The 23,450-nt window shown below is 44.9% G+C and overlaps 1 protein-coding gene across 10 annotated transcripts in view; it reads right to left on the bottom strand.

Moving 5' to 3' along the window:
• Positions 1 to 23,450, bottom strand: part of LIMS1 (LIM zinc finger domain containing 1) — a gene marked incomplete at its 5' end in the record, with an annotated part of 108,791 nt that overhangs the window by 27,286 nt on the left and 58,055 nt on the right. For 2 of the 10 annotated variants that reach the window (XM_081144515.1, XM_081144524.1), the window contains one exon: positions 4,184 to 4,460. The exons of 7 other annotated variants lie outside the window; for them this stretch is intronic. In XM_081144515.1, the coding sequence (XP_081000641.1) occupies positions 4,184 to 4,368 (185 nt within the window). Of the gene's footprint in view, positions 1 to 558; positions 710 to 4,183; positions 4,461 to 23,450 lie in introns of those variants that run through there. One more of the 10 variants, XM_081144520.1, reaches the window with a different exon arrangement.

Below are 23,450 nucleotides of genomic sequence, written 5' to 3'. Positions count from 1 at the left end.
TATTTTCAGGTGCCCACTCGGAGCACAAGCTCCACCTGTGTGTCCGGGCCCCTGGTGCAGCTTCTGACCCCTCGCAGTTACTCGGCCCACCTCATGACGTTACCGCCAACGTTCCCTGAACCTTCACAACCGCCCCACCGTGCGGCAGGTGGGAAGGAGAGTCTCTACTTTACAGACACCTTAATGCCTTGTCTCACATCATTTTCTAAGTTTTGCTGTTTCTTTAGCAAAAGTCTTCACATACCTTGTTTCACCTCAACCCCACCCCAATGGAGGGCAGCTTTGTCACCCCCCCAAATGTTTCAAAGAACAATATTCCTATTTTGTAGCTCTGCCATAACTTACTCAGTATCATGTTTATACTCCCATACAAAGCACAATTTACTCAATAGGCTTAAATGCAGAATCAAAACATCACCCCCCAAAAAAGGAGGAAGGGAGGCAGCCTCACCACTGGGCAAACCTTGCCTAAATCTCACGTTAAAATGTATTTTCTACTTTGTCGTATCAAAATTACTATGGGTCAGGAAGAAAAACCCGTAAAAGTCCCTTCTTCACCTGGATTTGCCATCAGCCAGGTGAACTGTGTAAGTTTTAGCAAAGCCCTGGAAAGGTTTGTGCTGCTTCTTTTCTCCTGACCAAACTCCACAGGCGTCCCTTGAAGAAGCATGGTAAGCCCGCACCTGCCCTGAAGCTTCTTAGTGCTGTTCTGAGGATGAAATGAGAAAATTTATAAAACCACTTCAGAAACCAGGAGATGCTACTCAAATATAAAGCACTATTACTAGTTATAAACCATTTCAAAAGAGTCACCAAATCCTCAATGATTTTAACAGAACTCTAAAAAAGCTAGAAAATAAAACCATCCTGGAATGTTCTGATTCAGTGGTTCTCAAAATTTAGGGGCCACCGTGACTCTTTCAGAGGTTCAAAAGGTCCTCTCTTTTCCAACTACATCTTCATGGAACGCCGTACTTTCTTTACAGACCTTATCTACCACAACATATTACAATAGGATGAATGCAGAAGCAGTTATGAGAAACTGTCTTTTATTGAGAGGTTAATGAGATTTGCAAAAATATAACACAATGCTATACTTTCCACCAAGTATTTGTTGTTTCAGAAACACTTATTTTTCATTAAAAATCCATATTAATGCTTAATATTATTGTGCAATGAGATTACTCTTTCTAAAATATTTTTTATTCTTTTTTTTTTTTGAGAGAGAAGGAGGGAGAGGGAGAGAGAGAGAAACATCAATGTGGGAGTAGGACACTGATGGGCTGCCTCCTGCATCCCCCTACCGGGGAGCTAGCCCAAAACCTGGGCCTGTGCTCTGATGGAGAACTGAACTGGCAACCTTTCAGTGCACAGGACATTCAACCAACTGAACCACACCTGCCAGGGCTGAGACTGCTATTTTAAATGAATATTCAAAATATTTCTCAGTTTTATTTTCTGAGATACAGTAAATATTGACAAAACAAAAGCTCTTTGGGGACATCAGGAGTCCCAAGATGAAAATGTTTATCATTGACCTTTATACTATAGATCAGTGATTTTCAACTGGTGTGCCACAAGAATTTTTAAAACATACCAATACCTATTTAGTCAGGGGCATTGATCTCTTGTCCCTTAGACTGTGAAATTTAAAAAACCTAAGGCCAGCGTGGCTCAGCACTTGAGCATCAACCTATGATCCAGGAGACTGTAGTTTGTTTCCAGTCAGGGCACAGGCCCGGGTTGCGGGCTCGATCCCCAGCAGGGGGCGTGCAGGAGGCAGCCCATCAATGACTCTCATCCACATTTCTCTCTCTCCCTCTCCCTTCCTCTCTCAGAAATCAATAAAGATATCTTTTTTTAAAAAAAATGACAACAGCCAACACAGTAGCTGTCCAGTGTGAAGGAATCAAAATTATACCTATTTTTTGTCAGACTAGCAAAAAAATATATTTTTCGGTTGCCATAGAGCTTTAGTAATTAGTTTATGTGCGCCATGAGATGAAAAGGGTTGAAAACTGCTGCTACAGACTGTTTACATTCAAGTTAAAATACTCAAATAGTTAGAAAATAGGTAGAAACATTATAAAAAGCAGCATATAGTTTTTTCCTTAACAGGAAAAACAAACTAGTTTTAGAAATAATGTAATACGTATTCCTGAGGTATTCCTTTTCATTACAAGCAGGAAAAGGAAAAAAAAACAATACACTAGAGGAAATTTTCAGGGGGAAAAAATACCAATCATCTCACCAACTTACTAAACTCTTTACATTTCTCTCCCTTTTCTGTGTTTGATCCTCTGGCAGTATGTTTTTTGTTTGTTTGTTTGTTTTTTAATGGACTGTGTTTTGGAGCAGTTTTAGGTTCACAGAAAAACTGAGTAGAAGGAACAGTGAATCCCCATATGGCTCCTGCTCCCCACAAGCACAGCTCCCCATTAACAAAATCCCCCATCCAAGTGAAACATTTGTTACAACAGATGATCCTACACTGACATGTGTATTTTTTTTTTAGAGTTGACGTTTATATTTAATATACATGATACAAGCTACTTTTTTAAAGTCATGAATGATACTTATAGCTGTCATTTGGTTATAATAAATTAATTCCTCAGAAAAGAATTTTCACTAAAATTTTTCAACAGAAGTGTTGATGGCAACGAATATATACATGGGACAAACCCCCCCCCCCCATAGATATATGTTAATTCTCACCAGAGGATATTTTTTCCATTGATTTTGAGAGACTGGAAGGGAGGCAGGAAGGGGGAGAGAAACATCAACGTGAAAGAGACCCACTGACTGGCTGCCTCCCACACGGGGCCAGGATGGAACCTGCAACCCAGGTATGTGCCCCTGACCTGGAATTGAACCCACAACCCTTCAGTGCACAGGCCGAGGCTCTAACCACTGAGGCAGACCAGCCAGGACTCTAGATGTGTGTGTGTGTGTGTGTGTGTGTGTGTGTGAGTGTGTGTATCTGCCTTTAGAATAGAATCTTCATAGCTGGCCAGTGACAACTGTTTTAGCTGATCTAGTTCCAAAAATCAAGCACACACAGAGAGCCTGACATCATCAAGCTTTCCGTTATTTAAGTGCCTCACTTATCTAAGTATATGTGAAACAAATTTTCTGGCATTAAAATGCAAAAAAAATTGTATAAATCCAAAAAGCATCTTGAGAGTTCACCTAGCATTTTATAATTACAGTGTAATCTGCTGCAATGCCACACAGAATGAATTCATGGAAAGAGAGAATCGGGTCAGTTAAATCTTTCTTAACTCTCAATTGATAACTGGGGATCTGCAATAATTCCAAGCTTACAACTTTGTGTAAGGTCCACAATCTAACATGAGTTGGTCCATATACTACTCTGCACTATTTTAAAAAATAAACTGTTTGCTAAAACCCATTTAATAATATGAATTAGATGAACTTTTAGGGTTAACTGCAAGACATATATATTTGCAAGTCATACGACATCCGTTTTTATTCATTCAATCCCCTAGAGACAGTATTTATATTATATATATATATTTTTTATATATTTTATATATATTTATATATATATTTTATTATATATATATATATTTCTTCTTGATTTCAGAGAGAGGAAAGGAGAGGGAGAGATAGAAACATCAGTGATGAGAGAGTCATTGATCGGCGGCCTCCTGCACGCCCCTGACTGGGGATCAAGCCCGCAACCCGGGCATGTGCCCTGACCGGGAATCGAACCCGGATCGCCTGGATCCTAGGTCGACGCTCAACCGCTGAGGACGCCCGGCCGGGCTAGAGACACTATTAAGAAACTAAGTGTACTTCAAACCACTGATTGTTAAACATAACAAAAACCTGTGTGTTTATCAGCAGTCTGTAATTCATTTTTCATTTTCCCCAACCTGCTTCGTATCTGTGGGTAGTTTTAGAGTCTAAAACTTTTCTATTATAATTATAAGAATGAAAACTCTCAACCTCCCTCTGGGACTACACAGTGAAAATGTACCATTATCAGGAACTGCTGAGACAAAGGTATTACTACTCTGCCTTCAAAGGCAGCTTTTCCTCCCTCCGCCCTTCCTCCAGCAGGGCGCACAGGACCAGGCGGCACCACCCGAGCCCGGCGGAGCGCAGGAAGGAGAGGTCTGGCAGAGGGGAGCCCCAGGAAAAGGGGCGAGACACTCACAATTTCGCATAGAAGTCACAGAACTCCTTGTAGACTCTGACGTCACTCTGCCTGCGCTGCAGTTTGGACACAGCCCTCTCATCCTCACTGCCATTAGCCTGGCGGGCACCGCTCGGGGCTGTCTGGGGGCCGTCCTCCTTCCTTGGGAGAGCAGAGGGGTGGTGCGCCCTACTCGGGAGCGCCATCGCGGGCGCCTCTGAGCTTGGAGCCCAGGGCAGGGAGCAGCGGGACAGGACACGGAGAAACAATGTCCGGGCCTCCCCCGCTTCCCTGCAGGTCACTCCCACTGTCCTCACACGTCAGCCCCAGGCTTGCTGACCTTCACGTTAAGAGCTCCTGCAGCAAAGCAGTCAGTTGGCCTGACAGTCCTGATTTACTGAGGCATTTTGGAAGCTCTAGAAAACATTCCACAAAGTAGTGACTCAGACTTTGCCGGGCGGCCTTCCTGGTGGACTGTAATCGCCACTACAGGAACAGAGGGCTGCTGGGCAGGCCTCCAAGAGAAAGAAATGGCCGTGCACCCAGGCTGGCCGCTGCTGGGCGTCACGGCACTACCACTGTGCTTCCCAACCTGGGGGAGCATGACTCTCCTAAGAGCACATCAACCCCCCACCCCAGAAATTCTGTTGCTAATAAGCTCCAGGTGAGGGTGGCACTGCTGGCACACTGAGGAACATCACGATGGCCAGGGCATGCTCGCAGCTGTGCCCTTCAGCACCTTCCCCCAGGAATCTCTGAGGTGGTGCAGTGAAGAGCCACGTTTACTTATGTATCCTCACAGTGGCACACCCTCAGAGTTCAACTGTGTGTTCAATGAATGGATGGATGCAAGAGGTAACAGGAAAGAGCTGGAGCTTAGCTAGAACTCTTTGTATCTGACTCCCAGCTAATCCTGTAACTTAGGTGAGCCAGTGTTCTTCGGTCTTTAGGTGACGAAGGATGCCACCTGCATGTCTTATTACTCCATACCACAGGTCTTGTAAGAGTGTCAGCCATGAAGATGATGATGTAATACTGTCAGGCTCTTATTCGCTTGTTTTCCTTACAATACTCTTTACAGTCCTTAATTTGTATTAGGTCCAGTGATTGCAAATCATGTTCATTTTCCTGCCAGAAACATCTTCAGATCCAAAATACTCTGCCCACACTGAGGTAATGCTACTTAGAGACACCAGCCTGCAGGGCAGAACGCTGAAGGGGGCACTGGAAGGCTTCCTTCTCCCTTCAGCTCACACAGTACCAAGGGGGGTTGGGGACAAGTAGTCTAACTTCTGTTAGCTTCACTTCACGAGCCAAAACGCAACTCCTGGGACGGCAGGAACTTCGTTTCGTTCACGACGATACCCACACCGTGAACAGAGCCCATCCCTTACCAGGTACGCAATCACTTGTTGATGAATGAACTTGCGTTAACAATGCATCTAACTGATCTAACAAACCTTAGAAACAATGAAAGAACAAATTAGCTACCAGTCTGCTAAGCACTTTGAGTCAGCAAGAGATCTAAAACTGTAACTAAAAGAATAAAATAAAATGTAACTAATTATCTTATTTACCTCATAACAACTAGTCCTATTTCTACTGGACAGAACAGTGGAACTATGGAAAAGCTAATGGTTCCTGAATATAAGAATGAAATCTCTCATCTGCCAAGGAACTAAAAATATTCTGAAAGATCTGCAATCAAATTTTTAACTTTTTGTTTTGTAATAATTATAGTCCCAGGAAATTATAAAGATTATACAGAGCGGTCCTGTGTACACTTCACCCAGCTCTCTCCAGTGGTTCCATCTTATGTGACTACAGTACATCAAAACCAGGAATCGGACACTGGTGCAATGTGTGTGTACAGGGCCGACACGGGTAAACACCACCCCAATCACGATATAAAACCAGCCCATCGCTATGAACATCTCTGTCGTGTTATCCCTGAGAGCCCCCCTCCGCCCTGCCACCCTAACCCCTGCAACTACTAATCGGGTTTTCGTCTATGTAACTGTAACTTAAAGACTATTATTGCTATGAACTGTTTGTGTCTCTCCAAAATTCGTACGCTGAAATGAAAGCCTGGTCCCCAGTGTGATGGTATTTGGAGGCGGGGCCTTTGGGAGGTGATTAGAGTTAGATTAAGTCATGAGAGAGGGACAGCAATCCCTCGCCATGGGATTAACACCCTCGTAAGAAGAGGAAGACACTCGGATCACTCCCTATGGGCCACATGGTACATGATATGATATAACCAGGGCGGCTGTCTACAAGCCAGGAAGTGGGCCCTCATCCAAACTGGACCTGCTGGAGCCTTGATCTTAGAATTCCCAGCCTCTGGAACTTTGAGAAATAAATATTTGTTGTTTAAGCCAGTCAGTCTACAGTATTTCTGTTATAGTAGCTAAAACTGACTAAGACGGTCACATAAATGGATTCACAGAGTACGTGACCTTGGAAGGCTGGCTTTTTCCACTAGCACAATGCCCTTAAGATACAGCCAAGTTGCTTTTTTTTAATGTATCAATAGCTTGCTCTTTTTTATTGCCGAACAGTGTTCCATGGTTTGAACATATCATAGCCTGTTTAACCATCTACCCAGTGAGAGACACCGAGGCTGCTTCCAGTCTGGGCTGCTGTGAAGCGAGTGGTACGTTTCTATGTGAATGTGAGTTTCCATTTCTCCGAGATAAATATCCAAGGGTGGAAACTGCTGAGTTCTATGATAATCTATGTTTATTAAAAAACAAACAAACAAACAAAAACCCTGCCAAATTATCTCCTAGAGAGGCTGTACCGCTCTACACTGCCACCAGCAATGTGCGAGGTTCCATCTCTCCACATCCTTTCCAGCACCTGGTGTTACCATTATTTTTAATTTTAGCTGTTCTAATAGGTACATAGACCCAATTTTTATTATATGTATGTATTAAGTATATATATATGTGAAGATAAATACAAAACACAAGTCAGAAATTTCACTTCACCGACAATCACATTGGCAAGAAGAAAAAGGGGTAACGCCTGCATTCAGGGGAAATGCAAACGCTACAAAGAGGCATAAAATGAGAAGGTTCTTAACAGTTTGTGTGTTTGTGCGTGCGTGCATCTTACTTTTATTTTATTTATTTGTTATTTTTGTTAATCCTCACCTGAGGATATTTTTTCCACTGATTTTTAGGGGGTAAGAAACATCAATGTGAAAGAGACACATTGACTGGATGCCTCCCACAGGCGCCCCGACCTGGCCGGGGGATCCAACCTGCAACCCAGATACGTGCCCTTACCTGGCATCGAACCTGCAGCCCTTCAGCGCGGGAGCCAACGCTCCAGCCGCCGAGCCGCACCAAGCAGCCCATTTTATTCTAAACTGTCCCTGTGATGAACCTGAAGGGATTATTAAAAGAATGATTTGATTCTTGATCGCCAACAAGACATTAGGTTGAAATGAAAGCAAATCTGGTTTTTCTGTATTTTGTTTCCTCATGGTTCTTAGTGACAGAGGCGCCAGGACACGGTGCCCGAACAGGAAATACACCTCAGCCCCCATCAGCCGCGACGCCGCTCCACCCGTCCTGCTTCATCACACCAGTGCTGGGAGTTTAGTAAAAATTCTCTTGTGGTCTTCAAAATACTTAAGGAATACGGTGTTAAGGGAAAGCATGTAGGGGGCCTCCCTTTTTTCCCTAGTTTCCTCCACTTCTAGCTGGGACCAGAGTAATGAGGGCGCTTGGCAGAGAGTAACCCTAGAGGGAACGCAACAGAAGTCCCCTTGATATGATTCAGTTTTGTGATCAAAGGTATCATATGCCATGTGATACATTTTTTTAAGCTGATTTCTTTTTCTTTTTTAAAAAATATGTCTTTATTGATTTCAGAGAGAGGGAGAGAGAGGGAGAGAGAGACAGAAACATGAATGATGAGAGTCACTGATCGGCTGCCTCCTGCACGCCCCCGACTGGGGATCGAGCCCGCAACCCGGGCATGTGCCCTGACCGGGAATCGAACTGGGATCTCCTGAATCCTACATAGGTCGATGCTCAGCCACTGAACCACGCCGGCAAGGCCTATGTAAATATTTTTAAACTACTTAATCTAATCAATGTAACAGCATTTACATGAATATTAAGACAGATCTGTGGCTCTGTCTCTTAGCTTTGCCAGACCTCATCCTTTCCTTTCTGTTTATAACCAAAGAATATCCTTACTGGGAGCTGGGAGTTTTGGAGAAAGAAGGCTGAGGTTCTAAAGGAGGAAAAGATGAGTCATGAAAGAGCCTGACCATCTTTCTTCACACATCTTCCCATGTGCCTCTCCCTAGGAATAAAGACTGGCAGAGACACTCTGCACCCTGCACATGCCACTTATACGGAAACGACACAGGAACTAATTATAAAGTTAGGGCTCTACACGAACCAGGAAGGCACAGAAATCTGCCACTGTGAGAATCAGCAAGTTCTGGTATTTTAGGGGCTCGTGACAACATGAACAGGCTGCCCTTCCCTTAGCAGCTTTTCTGTAACAGTCAATAGCTTCTTAAAAAGTAATTGCTGCCCTGGCTGGTGTGGCTCAGTGGTTAAGAGTGTCAGCCTGCACACCAGAGGGCTGCAAGTTCGATCCCTAGCCCCAGTCGGGGGGAATGAGGCAACCAATTGATGTCTCACATCAGTGTTTCTCGCCCACCCCTACCCCCGTTCCACTCTCTCTAAAAATCAATGGAAAAAAACTTCCCCAGGTGAGGATTTACAAAACAAAACAAAGTAATTGCTCAAGTTACTCCCCCGTTTACATTATGTCTGAGCATAGGGAGCTCATGGTACAAAAGACCTAAAGGGGCACCTAACAAGCACCTGCTGAATGAATAAACAAGTGGATACAAGTCACACCCTCCATTTCTAAGAGTTTACAGTGTAGCCGGAAAACAATACATGTGTCTCTGTGGTTTCTTCCGTGAGTCAAGCACACAATGACGCAGGTTTCCTTCCCAGTGTCCAGCGCTAAGTGAGCGACGCCGTCTATGGGCCCTGGTGTCTGAGCAGGCGTCAGCAGCCACGTGCCACTGAAAGCTTAGGTGGCCCTACCCGTCCAGAAGGGCTGTGCACGTGAGTCAGCTGATCATTCACTTCTCTTATCCAGCCACCACAGGGCTGAACTAAAAGAAACGTGTGTTATTTTTTTCAAGACGACAAGCGGATAATTTGAGGCCAAATAAACACTACTGCTCATGTTCTACATCCAGGCATTGCATTTTCTTACCGTTACACAATTTTTGGCACTTAATGTCACTCTAAGAAATGCAAACAATCCTTTTAGATTGTGATTGTAACCACAGAAAAATAGTTACCCAAACTCCCTTGATTGAAATTACTCCCCCACTACAGTGGCATTAAATAGCTCTTGAAGTAGGTTGGGAGGCTGTTTTTAAAAAATATCAAAGACGACATATCTGTCTGAACAGTGGGCCTGTTAGATGGTTTCTGCTGAAGAACTAGTTTCCTGAGGCCTGTGACCCCTCAACGGTTCTTCCAAAGAGGTTCAAGCATCTGATAAACTCTCCTCATCACCATGGCTAAGGTGGGTCTTTGGGAGATCCCACCCAACAGCCGTGAACACCAGCCCTCAAATCCATCCTGGGTGGAGAAATGAGTATTTCATAAACTCAACCTCTTCTCATCATCGACTGCATGCTGAACTCTGTCACGTCCTGAAGTGATCATCTGTCCTTATGTACTGCGCAGTCTTAGTCCCTGTGGGCTGCTGTGACAAAGTACCAGACTAGCTGGCTTATAAACAGCCGAAGTTTATTCCTCACAGTTCTAGAGGCTGGAAGTCCACGATCAAGGCACCCGCAGGGTCGGGTTCCAGGGAGGACTCTTTCCCTCCTCCTGGCTCACAGTGGGCACCTGCTCGCTGTATCCTCACATGGCGGAAGGGGCTAGGGATCGCTGTAACACCATTTTTAGACGGGCACTAATGCCATTCATGAGAGATCCACCCTCATAACCCAAGCACCTCCTAAAAGCCTGAACTCTAATACTTTTGGGGGTTAGGATTTCAGCATATGAATTTTGGGGGGCACACAAACATTCAGACCATTGCAGGCAGCACCTGGGACGCTTGCTGAGTGCACCTAACAGCTTGTTAGATGCCAAACCACACACAGTGTGTCTGATGTTAAGCTGACACTCTGCATCCCACAAAGAATGCTGCATGGCTTCAGGTTCCAGTAGCCCAGCTAACTCCACAATTCCAGCCCAAACAAATTCCACCCCTGACACAACACATAGCCAAAGATAAACAACCTCGTTGGAGCTATCATACAAAAATAAACTGCAGCTCTTTCCGGGAACTCAAATATTTAAAGCTTGGATATAATCATGAGCATGGTTGCCAAATTTAAAAATCAACTCTTTAATAACTGGTATTTCTAAATTAAAATTCTCTCAAATAGCAACTATATAATTATGTACATCACTATCAAGTATTTCATCTATGTGCTTTTTAAAACCCAAGCTGAACATTTTGACCAAGTGCCATTAAAACATGGGACTCTAATATAGGAACAAGGCCGTTACATGTTGTATGCCATTCCAGAGAGATTTATGTATGTGGATGGCTACACCAAGCACTTGCCAATAACCTGCATGCAGCGGTCTCCAAACGTCAATCAACGGCTTCCTCGAATGCTAGGGTACTCAAGTTCTTGAGATGGCCTGGTTAAATCATCATATGGTAAAACAAATTTTCTCTGTGATTCTCAACCCTACTCACATGGAAAACTTAATCTGATTTTCCCCTATTACTAAAAACAAAACAACCATAACATGCAAATAAAGATAATGGAGCTGGAAAGTTCTTTCTCATTTCCCAGCTTCCTGGACAAATGCACTGTTTTCCTTTTACAGACAGCGAGGAAACAGACCAAGGCTGGCCCAAAAATGATATGGAGTTGCAATGAATGTGCCACTTCGTTCTGTCTGTTCAAATTGTTTCCTAATTCCTGATCACACAAGCAAAAATTATTCATTACGACAGGTGCGAGACAGTGAGGGCGAAATAAGGTGCACATTTCAAATTTAAAATGAAGAAAACTGCACAGCTGTTACCTGCTTGCACTGGCGTTGCAAGGAAGAGTTCAGAGTACGTTGGAAATAACTGAAGCGACTAAGTGAAAAACTTTATCACCTAACAAAGATGAAGAGGGAATGCAATGATCCCTACACACCATCACCTGCCCTTCCCAGGGCCTCCAACTCACCCCAAATACTCAGACCAATCCAGCATGAAAAGGAGGCTGAGATCAGAAAAGGCGATCTGCATCTTCATTGTAACACCCTTCCAAAGGAAACTCACCTAAAGTTAGACTATTTTTAGTACTGGAGACAGAAGATTTATAGAACTCCAATTCTGTGAATTTTAAAAGAGTGTTCATATTCCTCATAAAAAAATGAAAAAGAAAATGAGTGAAGCACAATTCAATCTCAGGTTGAAGTAGTTTGGTATGTAAACTAGAAGGCACACTTTTAGGTCTAAAACCAATAATTAAAATACAGTGTTTCTATTCTCCACAAAGCTCTCTTTATCTAGAGACATTCTGAACCATGTACAGAAAAAACTCAACAGAGTTCAAGACTTGTGACCCCCCCTACACAAACACAACACACCTGACTCTGCCTGCCACTAGCCACCCTCTCTACAATAACGAAGATATTTCTCATCACAGAAGGAAACCCTCCACAGAAAGATACAAAACTAGCCTAGGAAAGCAGCAGAATGTGTAGGAGAAAAGCCAAAATCATTAACAGCAGAAAACTAACAATTTGAACAAATGGGCCGCCCGTTTCTGTAAGCGCCATGTGTGCGAAATGTGAGCACGCAGGGACAGGGCCACTGGGTCGTACTGTTCTGCACTGTTTAATTTCCCCACCTCCTTCAGCCCAAAAGTAATTTATGACAGAACATTCATAAAAGGAGGCAGAGAAGACTCACTGAGATAAGTACTTTAACACTGGATCTCTGTTCTTTTTAAAACATATATCATTTTAAATAAAAACAGGATAGTTGCAAGGTGACTGTTCCGAATTACCTTTAATATTATGACGATCCAACATTCCTAGTTCTGGGTGATACATACAGAAGAACATTTGGACAAGGGCTGGTGAGCTGCTTCCTTCTGCAGGAGCTCAGACAAGCTCCATGTAGCTCATGTACTTCAGCAGGACTTCCTCCCCCAGCGAGGACAACTCACTCAGCTATCATCACTGCCGTGTGAGATCTAGAGGCTCTCTCACAAACTCCCACCCCCTGGTCAATCAAATAAGCAGTATTCGGTCAACTGAAAAACCATCCTTAAAACTATCTTTGATAGGTTGTGCAACTTTTCAAGTTTTAAACATCTTTACTGGAAAATGTCTCTGTAGCAGCTCCTCCACAATTCAAGTAATTTCTCTCTGGCATTTGCATTGTGACCCACTAACACACATTCTCGCCCCTAAACGTCCTTTCAAAAAGATATATTGTGCCCTGACCAAATAGACAAATTCTTTAAGACAGACTTGTACTTCAAATATACAACAGTATTTTTAGCTAAGAGTGTTGACTTAAGACAGGGGTGGGGAATGCATACGGGCCATGAAATCATTCAGTCTGGCCCTGCCAAGGCCTCACTAAAGAGAAGTGGTTCCAGCCATCACACTAGGGGTGTGTTACTTAAATGTCTGACTGAACATAGCAGCCTAATTTTTAAGCTGAGAATTTTGTATGGCCCTCGAATGCTGTTAAAAATATCCAAATGGCCCTTGGCAGAAAAAAGGTTCCCCACCCCTGATGAGAGAATGCCCCATTCCAGGGAAACCCTGAGTGTATCCACGAGCTCCTTATATGGCTGTGCGGCCGCCAGCACCAAACTTTCTGGCTCTAATTGCATCCTTATTTTAGTTCTGACTCAAGGGATGTCTCACTGAGCACTGACCTTCAGCTACGCTGGCAGAGGAAGTCAGTGGGAGTGTTCATTTCGTGACTAAGTTTAACAGGAGGTTACCTTCCTCAAGGATAAGTAAACGAAAACCAGGAGCATTTCAGTAGGGAAGGAGAGAAAAAACATTTTATTCAAGTCAAGTGAAAACAATCCTTTCAAATTTCAACCTACATAGATTTCATTCCCACTTGTTTTCTTTCTAACATAGAACAAGTTTTCATGTATATTTTACTGCATTAAACAACATTTGAAAATACTGGACAGGATTAAGCAGAACTGAATTTTTATTTTTAGTTTTTGCTAACTTTAAAAAAGTTTTTTCTCTTTCATTAACTTCAAATTTCATTAAGTATACACAGAAAGTCAAGGAACTGCTTTAGCTGCCATGACTTAGGTTCTCCCATAAGTGTGACCCCAAGATGTGGAAATGAGAGGTCACAGGGGGCCTGGCCACCCGCGGCCGTCGGGGTGATGGTGTCCGGCACACGACCAGGGCTTGTTTCTCCAGGTGCCTTTTGCCTGTTTCTCCCCTCCTTCAGCTCCTGTCCTAGCTCTTCTCTCTCCCCATGGAGCTTACCATCCTGTCACAGGATGAAATTGTGTTTCTGAAAGCAGCTTACGGGCAGCTCTTTATTCAATTCCTTTAGCTCTTCTCAAGAAGACATATTCTACAAATCTAGCAATAATATATAAAAGCATGGTAATTATGACTGCAGACAGACCCACTCATTTCCTTGATGGAGTATGACTGAAACATTTCTGGTGTGCGGGTTACGGAGTTACTGGCAGCTCTGTGAAGGTGGTCTTTCTCCTTTGCCAGCTGGCACCAGGGCTTTTCAGCAGAGGGCGCTGAAGAGACCTGTCGGAGGAAACATTTTTGCACCCTGGTCCTGTGTGCTCACTCGGCAAGCTCGCGGGTGTGCAGGGCTTTCTTCTGCACCAGCCTCCTGCAGCACACACAGCTTCGTCAGGTGTCCAGCTCCCTGGCCGCAGCCCCTGGTGGTGTCGCAGCAGGTGCCTCTGGCTCTTACAGTGTGAGGCGGACACACTGACACCCTCCCCCACTCTCAGCAGTTCTGTAGTGAGTGCCTCTGGTGAGACACTTCACAAGAACGGCCTTCCTGGCACCCTGGAGGGAGTGTTCCTACAAGTTTACATTTCTAGCAAGTTTTGCTGGTGGGCACCAGAGCAGCTTCTCTGCCATACCAAGTCTGCAGTGTGTGTGTGTGTGTGTGTGTGTGTGTGTGTGTGTGTAGGAAAAGGGGGGCCCTCTCTCCTCAGTGTGTGTGTGTGTGTGTGTGTGTGTGTGTAGGAAAAGGGGGGCCCTCTCTCCTCAGTGTGTGTGTGTGTGTGTGTGTGTGTGTGTAGGAAAAGGGGGGCCCTCTCTCCTCAGTGTGTGTGTGTGTGTGTGTGTGTGTGTGTGTGTGTGTAGGAAAAGGGGGGCCCTCTCTCCTCAGTGTGTGTGTGTGTGTGTGTGTGTGTGTGTGTAGGAAAAGGGGGAGCATCTATCTCAGCCCTGGAGTAGTGGCTGCTCCTTGTAGCTGCTATTTCTGCACTCGATTGTTCTCTCTACTTCCTAGCCAATTCCTTATTACCTCAGTCCCCTGTTGGAGTTAATAATTCTTCCTATCTTTATAGTAAACCTTCCTCATTCAAATTACTATGTGGTTCTTCTCTCCTGATGGAACCCAGACCGGTACAAGAGGCTGACTGGTCTTAGAACCTCACGGCCCCTTTATCAACATGAAGCACATGTCTCACCAAGTCACTTAGAACAACTGTATCTGCCTTTGAAACTAGGAAGGAATGGGAGGAGCGGGTTTTAAAATAAAAGTACACCATAATAAAATAATCAGTTAGATGGGGGTCCCCAGTCTACCTCATTCTTTGTCAGAGGTCACAAAGGAGCTCATTGGTGGGGGGCCAGAGGATGTGGCAGCCCAGAAGTGTGGACCAGCACCCCCTTCCTGTTAGCACTCTGTGGGACAGGAGATGCTTGGGGGCCAGTCAATCTGCATTCCTACAATATTTTCACACGAGTATTGCCCCAGGAAAGAGAAATGGACACACAGCTCTGTTTCCATCCTCAAGAAGCAAGAGAGTAAAGGAACCTTTAGCGAGCGCTCCCTGTCCACAGCGACAGGGCGGGAAGAGAGCTGGAAGCTCCTGGAGCACGAGCTACGCACCGGCCCACGTGGCTGCGGGGCTCTGTGCCGCTTCCTGCCAGGGCTACGCCGGTTCTCTCGGTCACGGCCAGTCCTGCTTCCCTCCCTGTCATATTACCCCTGCTCTGTCGTAAAGCAGTAGCCTGCTGTCTAAACAGTCCCTCAATTTCAGAATACTTGTGGTGAAAAGGACCATGTGTGCCACTTAACACTGACATGCGTGGCCTCTCTCCAGGTGTCACAGCCAAAAGCACCGCTCCAAGGGGGCCTGAAAGCCAGCTTTGCAAGGGCTCCAAGACCTGCTCCAAGACATTTCTGAGCCTCTGCATTTTCTGAGGAGGATCAGTCAAAACCTAAAATGTAGTATGTACAGGCCTGGCCGGCGTGGCCTGGCAGTTAGAGCGTCGGCCCACCCACCGGGTGACAGGTGCGATCCCCAGCCCCAGCCCGGGCGTGTGTGGGAGGCAATCAATCGACGTGTCTCTCTCACATCAGTATTTTTCGCTCTCCCTGCCCCCCCACAAAAAAAAAAAAAAGCAATGAAAAAAATATCCTAGTATGAGGATTAACAACAACAAGTAACAGTAATATTATGAACAATTTCTGTTACAAAGTGACCTTGTAAGATGAGGCGCTGCCCATCACCACACTGTACCTTCTCTTCCCTCACCACCCACCCGCTCTCATCCCCAGGCGGGCGGGCGGCAAGGCAGGCCAGTGAGAGGCTAGGGCAAGTCCCTGAGCGTGAACAAGGGAAACGGAGGCAAAGTAATTCAACAAGGCCAAGCAGGTTGAGCAATTTACAGCCAGCTAATGAATCAGAAGGTTTTATCTGCCCTAACCCAGGACACTGAGGAGCAAATGGTTTAACACCTTCCAGACCGGCCTCGGTCCCAGTTCTTCTTCAGTGACATTCTTTAAATATCAAACTAACCAGGAAACAATTCTGGTCCCTTTATACACACATTTTGATGAATCAACATACTGAAAGACATACCTGGAAAGCTAATGAATATCCTATTAAGACCCTCCCCTGAGGCCTCTCCTGGGATTCCCTCCGACTAAAGATAAAAAGCCTCAAGACACAGGACCCGGGCCTGCGCTCTCCGGAGCACACCCACACCTTTCCCTCTTAGGCTTATATCTCTGCTCTTTCTCCTGAACTCTAAGGGGCCCCAGGAGACTTGCAGCCAAGGGAGCAGTGGGAAGGAGCTCACCCTGGGCAAACCCCCTGAACCTGTCTCCAAGGCCCCCCTTTTCTCTGACTTTCCAGTGAGCTAACAGCAGTCCCACCCAGGCCCACTTCCTTCATGTGAGTTTTACTTCTCTGTGAGTTCACGCAGACCAACAGGGCTCACTTCTTTCCAGCAACATTTCTAAAGAGCCAAAGCAGCCCTCCCAGGCTCTCCTGCTGCTGCTTCTATCCTAAGCTCTTCCTTTGTTTCACTCTCCACAACTTTAATAAATGTACTTTCTTTTTTATTATTATTAATATCTTTATTGATTTCAGGGATAGGAAAGGAGAGGGAGAGAGAGAGATAGAAACATCAATGATGAGAGTCATTGATCAAGCCCACAACCCGGGCATGTGCCCTGATGGGGAATCAAACCCCGATCGCCTGGATCCTAGGTCGACGCTCAACCGCTGAGCCACACCTGGTCGGGCAATAAATGTACTTTCAAAATCGGCTGGACTCGTATTGTGAAATCTTTCCTGCAGTAAGGCAAGAACCCACACACACCCGGTCGCCGAGGCAGACCCGCTCTGGGCCTGGTCCCTTCTGGTAACGGTGGGCGTGAAGAATTAACATGGAAGTCACTGAAAAGTGAGCACTGTGGGAAAGGCGGCCGCTGTCATGACAGAGAACAGAAACCAGCCCTGCAGGCGTCCTTCCCCTTCCTTCACCAACATCCTGGTAGAAGAATGTCTGTCGCCCAAAACAGGCCAGTGACTAACAGACCTCACGGAGCTGTGACAGGACTCCTGGAGGACGCCGCTTCCTCCCCCGCCTGGGGCTTGGCCTCGACTCTGCCACAGAGAGTCTAGAGCCACCATCCAGTTCCCACCTCACCCTCAAACCTTCAAGAAGTACTATTTCCAAAGAACAGTGTGCAGGAAAGAATCAGGAAGCAGCATGGAGGAGGCCTGGGGGTGAAACCACACATGGCGCTCAGGGAGAGTTGGGTACCTTTCGTAACTGAGGTACACGCACGTGTGTGTGTGTTAACACCTACTCACTCAAATAATATAAAATGAAACGTAAACCTTCCTGACTGCAGGGCAAGGACACCCTGCTCTAATCCTTTCATAAACAGAACTGACTCAGGAGTGGGTCTCAGTGCAGAGCGGCAAACATGCCCTTGCACGACTCTGTGCCTAGCCAGTCCTTTAACCAAACACAGTGAAGAGTGAAACAGAACGCAAAAATGTCATCAAACTAACCTGGCACCAGGTCAAATTTCTAAGCTGGGAAAACAGAACAAAATAATTGGGTTTTCAAAGATCTCAGAATCTAGTAGGAAAGCAAATTGTCAACTGATGGTTGTTGGCACCAATTCAACACCAACAGGAACCCCCAATTCCAGGCAGTGAAGTAGGAAACTTTATTCATCACAAAATAGCTCATCAGTGACACAGCACAGCTGTGAGACCAAGACAGCTGTGGGACAGCCCTGGGGCCAGGCCCCTCTCAGGCTAGACAGCTCTGGTCTTCTCCCCAAGGGTGTGCTCCGCACTGGTCCGCTCGCTCTGGCGAGACATCTTTCGTGTCTCAGCTCAGCCGGGGAAATGCAGTCTTCAGTCTTCAATGGAGAGGGAAAGTGCACTCCCAGAGCCAGAGCGGGGGCTGACATATAGACAGATGACCCTATCCCTGGTCCGTGGTTGGTCTGTCCTCATACAAATGAGGACCCCAAATCCTCACTGTTGGACTGGTCTGAAAGTCACTGTCCTATTTAGTTAGAACAGAGCTGCTCTGATTGGTTGGTGAAGAAGCTGATGGGGGACTATAACTGCGCAGCTCCCGTTGGTTGGGGAAAGCCTCAGTCAGTCCTCCTGGCTGAACCAGGAGTCCAGGAACCCCTTCTAAGGGCTGCTTAGGTGCGGGAACACAGTGCAGGCGGGCAGGCAGGCTTCTCCCTGAAGTGCAGTCTGCATGAGAGGCCCCTGTGCAGAAATGGCTGCCAGGCTCTGGTTTTTAAAATTTGAGTCCAGTGCCCAGCCAGGCGTGGCTGTGCAGTTGAGCGTCGACCTAGGATCCAGGTGATCGGGGTTCGATTCCCGGTCAGGGCACATGCCCAGGCTGTGGGCTCGATCAATGACTCTCTCATCATTGATGTTTCTATCTCTCTCTCTCCCTTTCCTTTCCTCTCTCTGAAATCAATAAAGATATATTTTTAAAATTTGAGTCCAGTTAGCCACCAGAAGCCCTTCTTAGTAGGTGTCTTCTTTCCCAGGGTCCACAAAGTGATGAAATTCTGATTATGGTTCAAATAAAGTAATAAAACCATACGGACTCAACGTAAATAAAAGAGCCACCTAACCCTTGTGGGCCCTGAAAAAGAAGTTACCGACCAAGAAAGACTCGTGGTGCCTACCTGGGCTTAAATGTAAAAGCAGAGCCCAGCAGTAGTTCCTGCACAGGGGTTCTCCTGCTAGCCGCACTTCAGGGAGAATCTCGCGCTGAACTGCCCGCCTGCACCGTTTCTGACACCTGAGCCAGCGCTTGCAAAGGCGTTCCTGGAATGTATTTCAGCCAAGAGGACTGAGACTCTCCCCATCTAATCGGGGCTCTGCACCTACACCCCCATCAGCATTTTCACCAACCAATCAGACTGGTGCCATTCTAACCAATCAGGACAGTTTGAAGATTCGGAGCCCTAATTTGCATGATGATGGACTGACCATCAGGGACCGAGGACTGGGACTTTTGTCTACATAAGTCAACTCCCTTCCGGTTGCCAGGGCGCACTTTCCCTTTCCACCAAAGACTGAAGACTTTCCCTGGCTGGAGCGGAAACATCAAAGACGTCTCACTGAAGCCGACCTGGGCAGGGCGGAGCGGAGCAGGTGGAGCAGAGCAGAAACGCCTGGCTGGAGAGGGGCCTCGCCCAGGGCCGCCTCAGAGCCACGCTGTTCCACAGCCGAGCTGCTCGGTAACCGCGCTGTTTGCACTGAATAAAGTTTGAAGAATTATCGCACCCCAAATTGGGGGTTCCTGTTGGCCTTGAATTGGACCCAATGACCATCTGTTGACAACCTATAGTGATAGTATCTGTGATGGCCATATTTTACTCTATTAAAAGCAATAGTCGTTTCTACTCTTCCATAGGTAGCAATATTCTAAACTATTAGAGATCAATGACTACATGATTATTATTTTTAAATAATTTAAATTTTTTCAATTACAAGTGACATACATTATATTAGTTTCAGGTGTACAACACAGTGATTAGACATGTATATAACTTACAAAGTGATCGCCCTGTTAAGTCTAGTACCCATCTAACACCAAATACAGATATTACAACATTTTTTACTATATTCCCTGTACTTTACATCCCTGTGACTGTTCCCATTTGTACACCTTAATCCCTTCCCCCTTTCACCCAATCTCTCAAAGACTCTCCCATCTCACAACCATCAAAATGTCTTTGTCTCTATGAGTCTGTTTGTTTTGTTTTTGTTTAGAATCCATATAAGTGAAACCATATGGTATTTGTCTTTCTCCGTCTGACTCATTTCGTTTAGCACAATACCCTCTAGGTCCATCCATGTTGTGGCAAATGTGAAGACTTTATTCTTTTTTATGGCTGAATAATATTCCATCGTATATATGTAAGACTACATGAGTATGTCAAGAGGCAGTTTTATATAAAACTGTTCTGAAATAGAGGAAATAATTCTGTGGTAAAAGGACAAATGAAAAAAATCCCACCAAATAAATTACTAAGAGTAAAGATGCTGGCATAAGTGAAGGGAAAGAAGTACACGAGCAGTTCAAAAGGGCATAACCAAAATTTTACACTGCTGTCAAGATAAACATTTAAGGGTCATACGGAATGCATACGTGCTTCTGCGAACGGAGGCGGAAGCAATGAGAAAGAAAACCACCCAGTACAGTTTATTACCGAGCACAACTATAATCAGAAGAACAACATCATAATGGCTCGTAAGATAACGTCAGTGTTTTACTGTCCAGAAATCAATTTTAGCTACGCAGGTATAGATTGTCTCTAGGTAAACTGGGTATATGAACAAACTTGAACGAGCCAGTTTACTTCCACGTTGTTTAGCACTTCCATGTACATTTAGCCAGCCTGAGTCAGTATTCCAGAGCCCAGCCTCACCCCCAGGGGCCCAGGAACAGCTCAGCAGAAACTGCTTCAGTTCTTAAATGACATTTGCATTCCCTCTCACATTTTCAAAGCTAAAGTGACAGAGAGAAGTCTTGAGGCTTTTCTGCAGCTCATTTACCATTCATTCTGCCCTAAACTTCATTTTTGTGCCACAGTCTGGCACCGCCTGACAAAGAACAAACTGTCCAGAACGACAAGATTACCAGTACCTGCTCCCTTGGGTTTTCCTTCTTGATTTCATCATACTTTCTGAGAACGTGCTTTGCTAGATATCTTGAGGCACCTCACTCTTACATCTTACAAGGCTCATGCATATAACTTTTAACATGGTGTCTTTCAAGGGAAAGAAGGTAGCTGAATTCCAACTAACAAAAAGCAACTAACTTTCTGCTTTTTAAATGTGGTTTCCCAAACAGTAATCCTTCTGAATTAGCTCTAAATCTTAATATCAAAACACTTTCTCCTTTTACCAATAATATTCGGTTGGCAAATGAAGAAACTCAAGCTCCTAAAAATAAGTGACTTGCAAAAGGCAATTACTAAGTGGTGATACCAGATACTGGACCCAGTGTCTCTGCTAACTGAGACTCTACACACAGCTCTCTTATGTGGCCCACATTCCATGAGCCAAGTTTATTTTTTCAAAATACTTGAATTGTTCTACAAAGAAAACAAATCCACCTCTGACCCATGGAGGTAAGAAGAGTAATTTAAGCCCGGCCGGGCGTGGCTCAGCAGTTGAGCATCGATCGACCTAGGATCTAGGACATCGCAGTTCAATTCCCGGTCAGGGCACAGGCCCACGTTTCGGGCTCGATCCCCAGTGGGGGGCGTGCGGGAGGCAGCCAATCGATGACTCTCTCATTGTTAATGTTTCTCTCTCTCTCTCCCTCTCCCTTCCTCTCTCTGAAATCAATAAAGATATATTTTTTAAAAAGAACAGTAATTTAAGATGTCCAAGTTTCTCAGTCCAGTCTCTTTTCCCCCACATTGAGAATTTCACTTTCTAACAATGTTAAGGAAACATTGTTCTTTTTCTGTACAAACTGAAAAGTCCTAACAATTACCACAGGTAGATATTCTAGATTAGATAACCTAATCTATCTCTTACCCACTCTCCTCCTCCCACCAACCTATAAGCTACACATGCCAGAGCCACAGACACTGAACTCTGGTTTGGCTTCTCCCCACTGACAGGCGCGTAGCAGACAGCAGACGGACCTCCGGGGCTTTGCTATATACTGACTATTGTCATAGATGTCTGGGTGAGGCACAACCACCAATAAATGATAAATTATAATGTGATAGTTACCTAAGAGGGAAAAGTTAGAATTGTGCCATTCATCATGATACATACCAAAAAAATTAAACTTTGATTACTGAAGATTTCAACATCAAACCCATTATTTTGATATCTCTAAAACTGTCAAGTCATGATCACTGTGTTCTAGCAAGTCTTCAACCATAAAATATTTTGAAGCAAATTCCACAAATCATATCATTTGAACCATAAGTTCTTCAGCATGTAACCCTGATGTATATTTAAGCTCTTATTTCCCACAGGGTGTAATGCAGCACAGTGAATTTTGCAAGAGACTCAGTTCAGAAAGGCTTGCATTCCACTGTTTCAAAATTACAGATCTTGCCCGGCTGGGCATGGCTCAGCAGTTGAGCGTCAACCTAGGATCCAGGTGATCGGGGTTCGATTCCCAGTCAGGGCACATGCCCGGGTTGCGGGCTCAATCTCCAGTCGGGGGCGTGCAGGGGGCAGTCGATCAATGACTCTCTCATCATTGATGTTTCTGTCTCTCTATCCCTCTCCTTTCCTCTCTCTGAAACCAATAAAGATATATTTTAAATAAATAAATAAATAAATAAAAATAAAAATTACAGATCTTAAGTAAGGGCTGGGGCTGTTCAGTTGTTGTAGATTCCACATATAAGTGAGACCATACAATATTTAATATTTGTTTTTCTCTGTCTGACTTATTTCACTCAGCATAAACCTTTAAGGTTCACCATGTAGTCACAAATGGCAGGATTTCCTTCTTTTTCATGGCCAAATAATATGCCATTGTGTGTGTATGTGTGTGTGTGTGTGTGTGTGTGTGTGTGTGTGTGTGTGTGTACGTAGATTAAACCCTAAAACACATATAAGAAAGTACTCCTACCATTTAAAAAGAAACACTGGTACCCTGACTGGTGTGCTCAGTGGTTAGAGTGTCAGCCTGTGCACTGAAGAGTCTCAGGTTCGATTCCCGGTCAAGGGCACGTACTGGGTTGCAGGTTCGATCCCCATCCCTGGTCAGGGCATGTGCGGAAGGAGGCTAATGTGTGTCTCTCACATCGGTGTTTCTCTCTCTCTCTCTGAAGAGCAATGGAAAAAATATCCCCAGCTGAGGATTGATTAACAAACAAACAAACAAACAAAGGCAACACTGGCAAACTGATACTGTTCTGTACCAAAGAGAAAAAATATCTGTTATTAATTGTGCAATGTGGTCATTATTAGGAAAATTAAATGTGCTCTCACTGAACCATTAAATAACGAGAACAGACAAAAATGGCAGAGTTGCAACTTTATCCCCCTAATTGTCTAACAGACTATAATTTAATACAAATATTGGTTTTTTTCAGCCGAAAGTAGGCCAGAAAATGATTAGCAAACTGCAAAATGGGTGTGCAAGGAAATGTACATCCTGGCCTAGCAGACCAACCCCAACCTCAGCTGAACGCGGAGCACAGAGCACGGCGTCTCTGAAGCAGAGGCAGGAACTGGTTA

Source organism: Miniopterus schreibersii (assembly GCF_964146895.1).
Source record: "Miniopterus schreibersii genome assembly, chromosome: 8".
NCBI lineage: Eukaryota > Metazoa > Chordata > Mammalia > Chiroptera > Miniopteridae > Miniopterus > Miniopterus schreibersii.
Note: the sequence above shows the minus strand (reverse complement) of the source record. Positions and strands in the feature narration are given on the sequence as shown.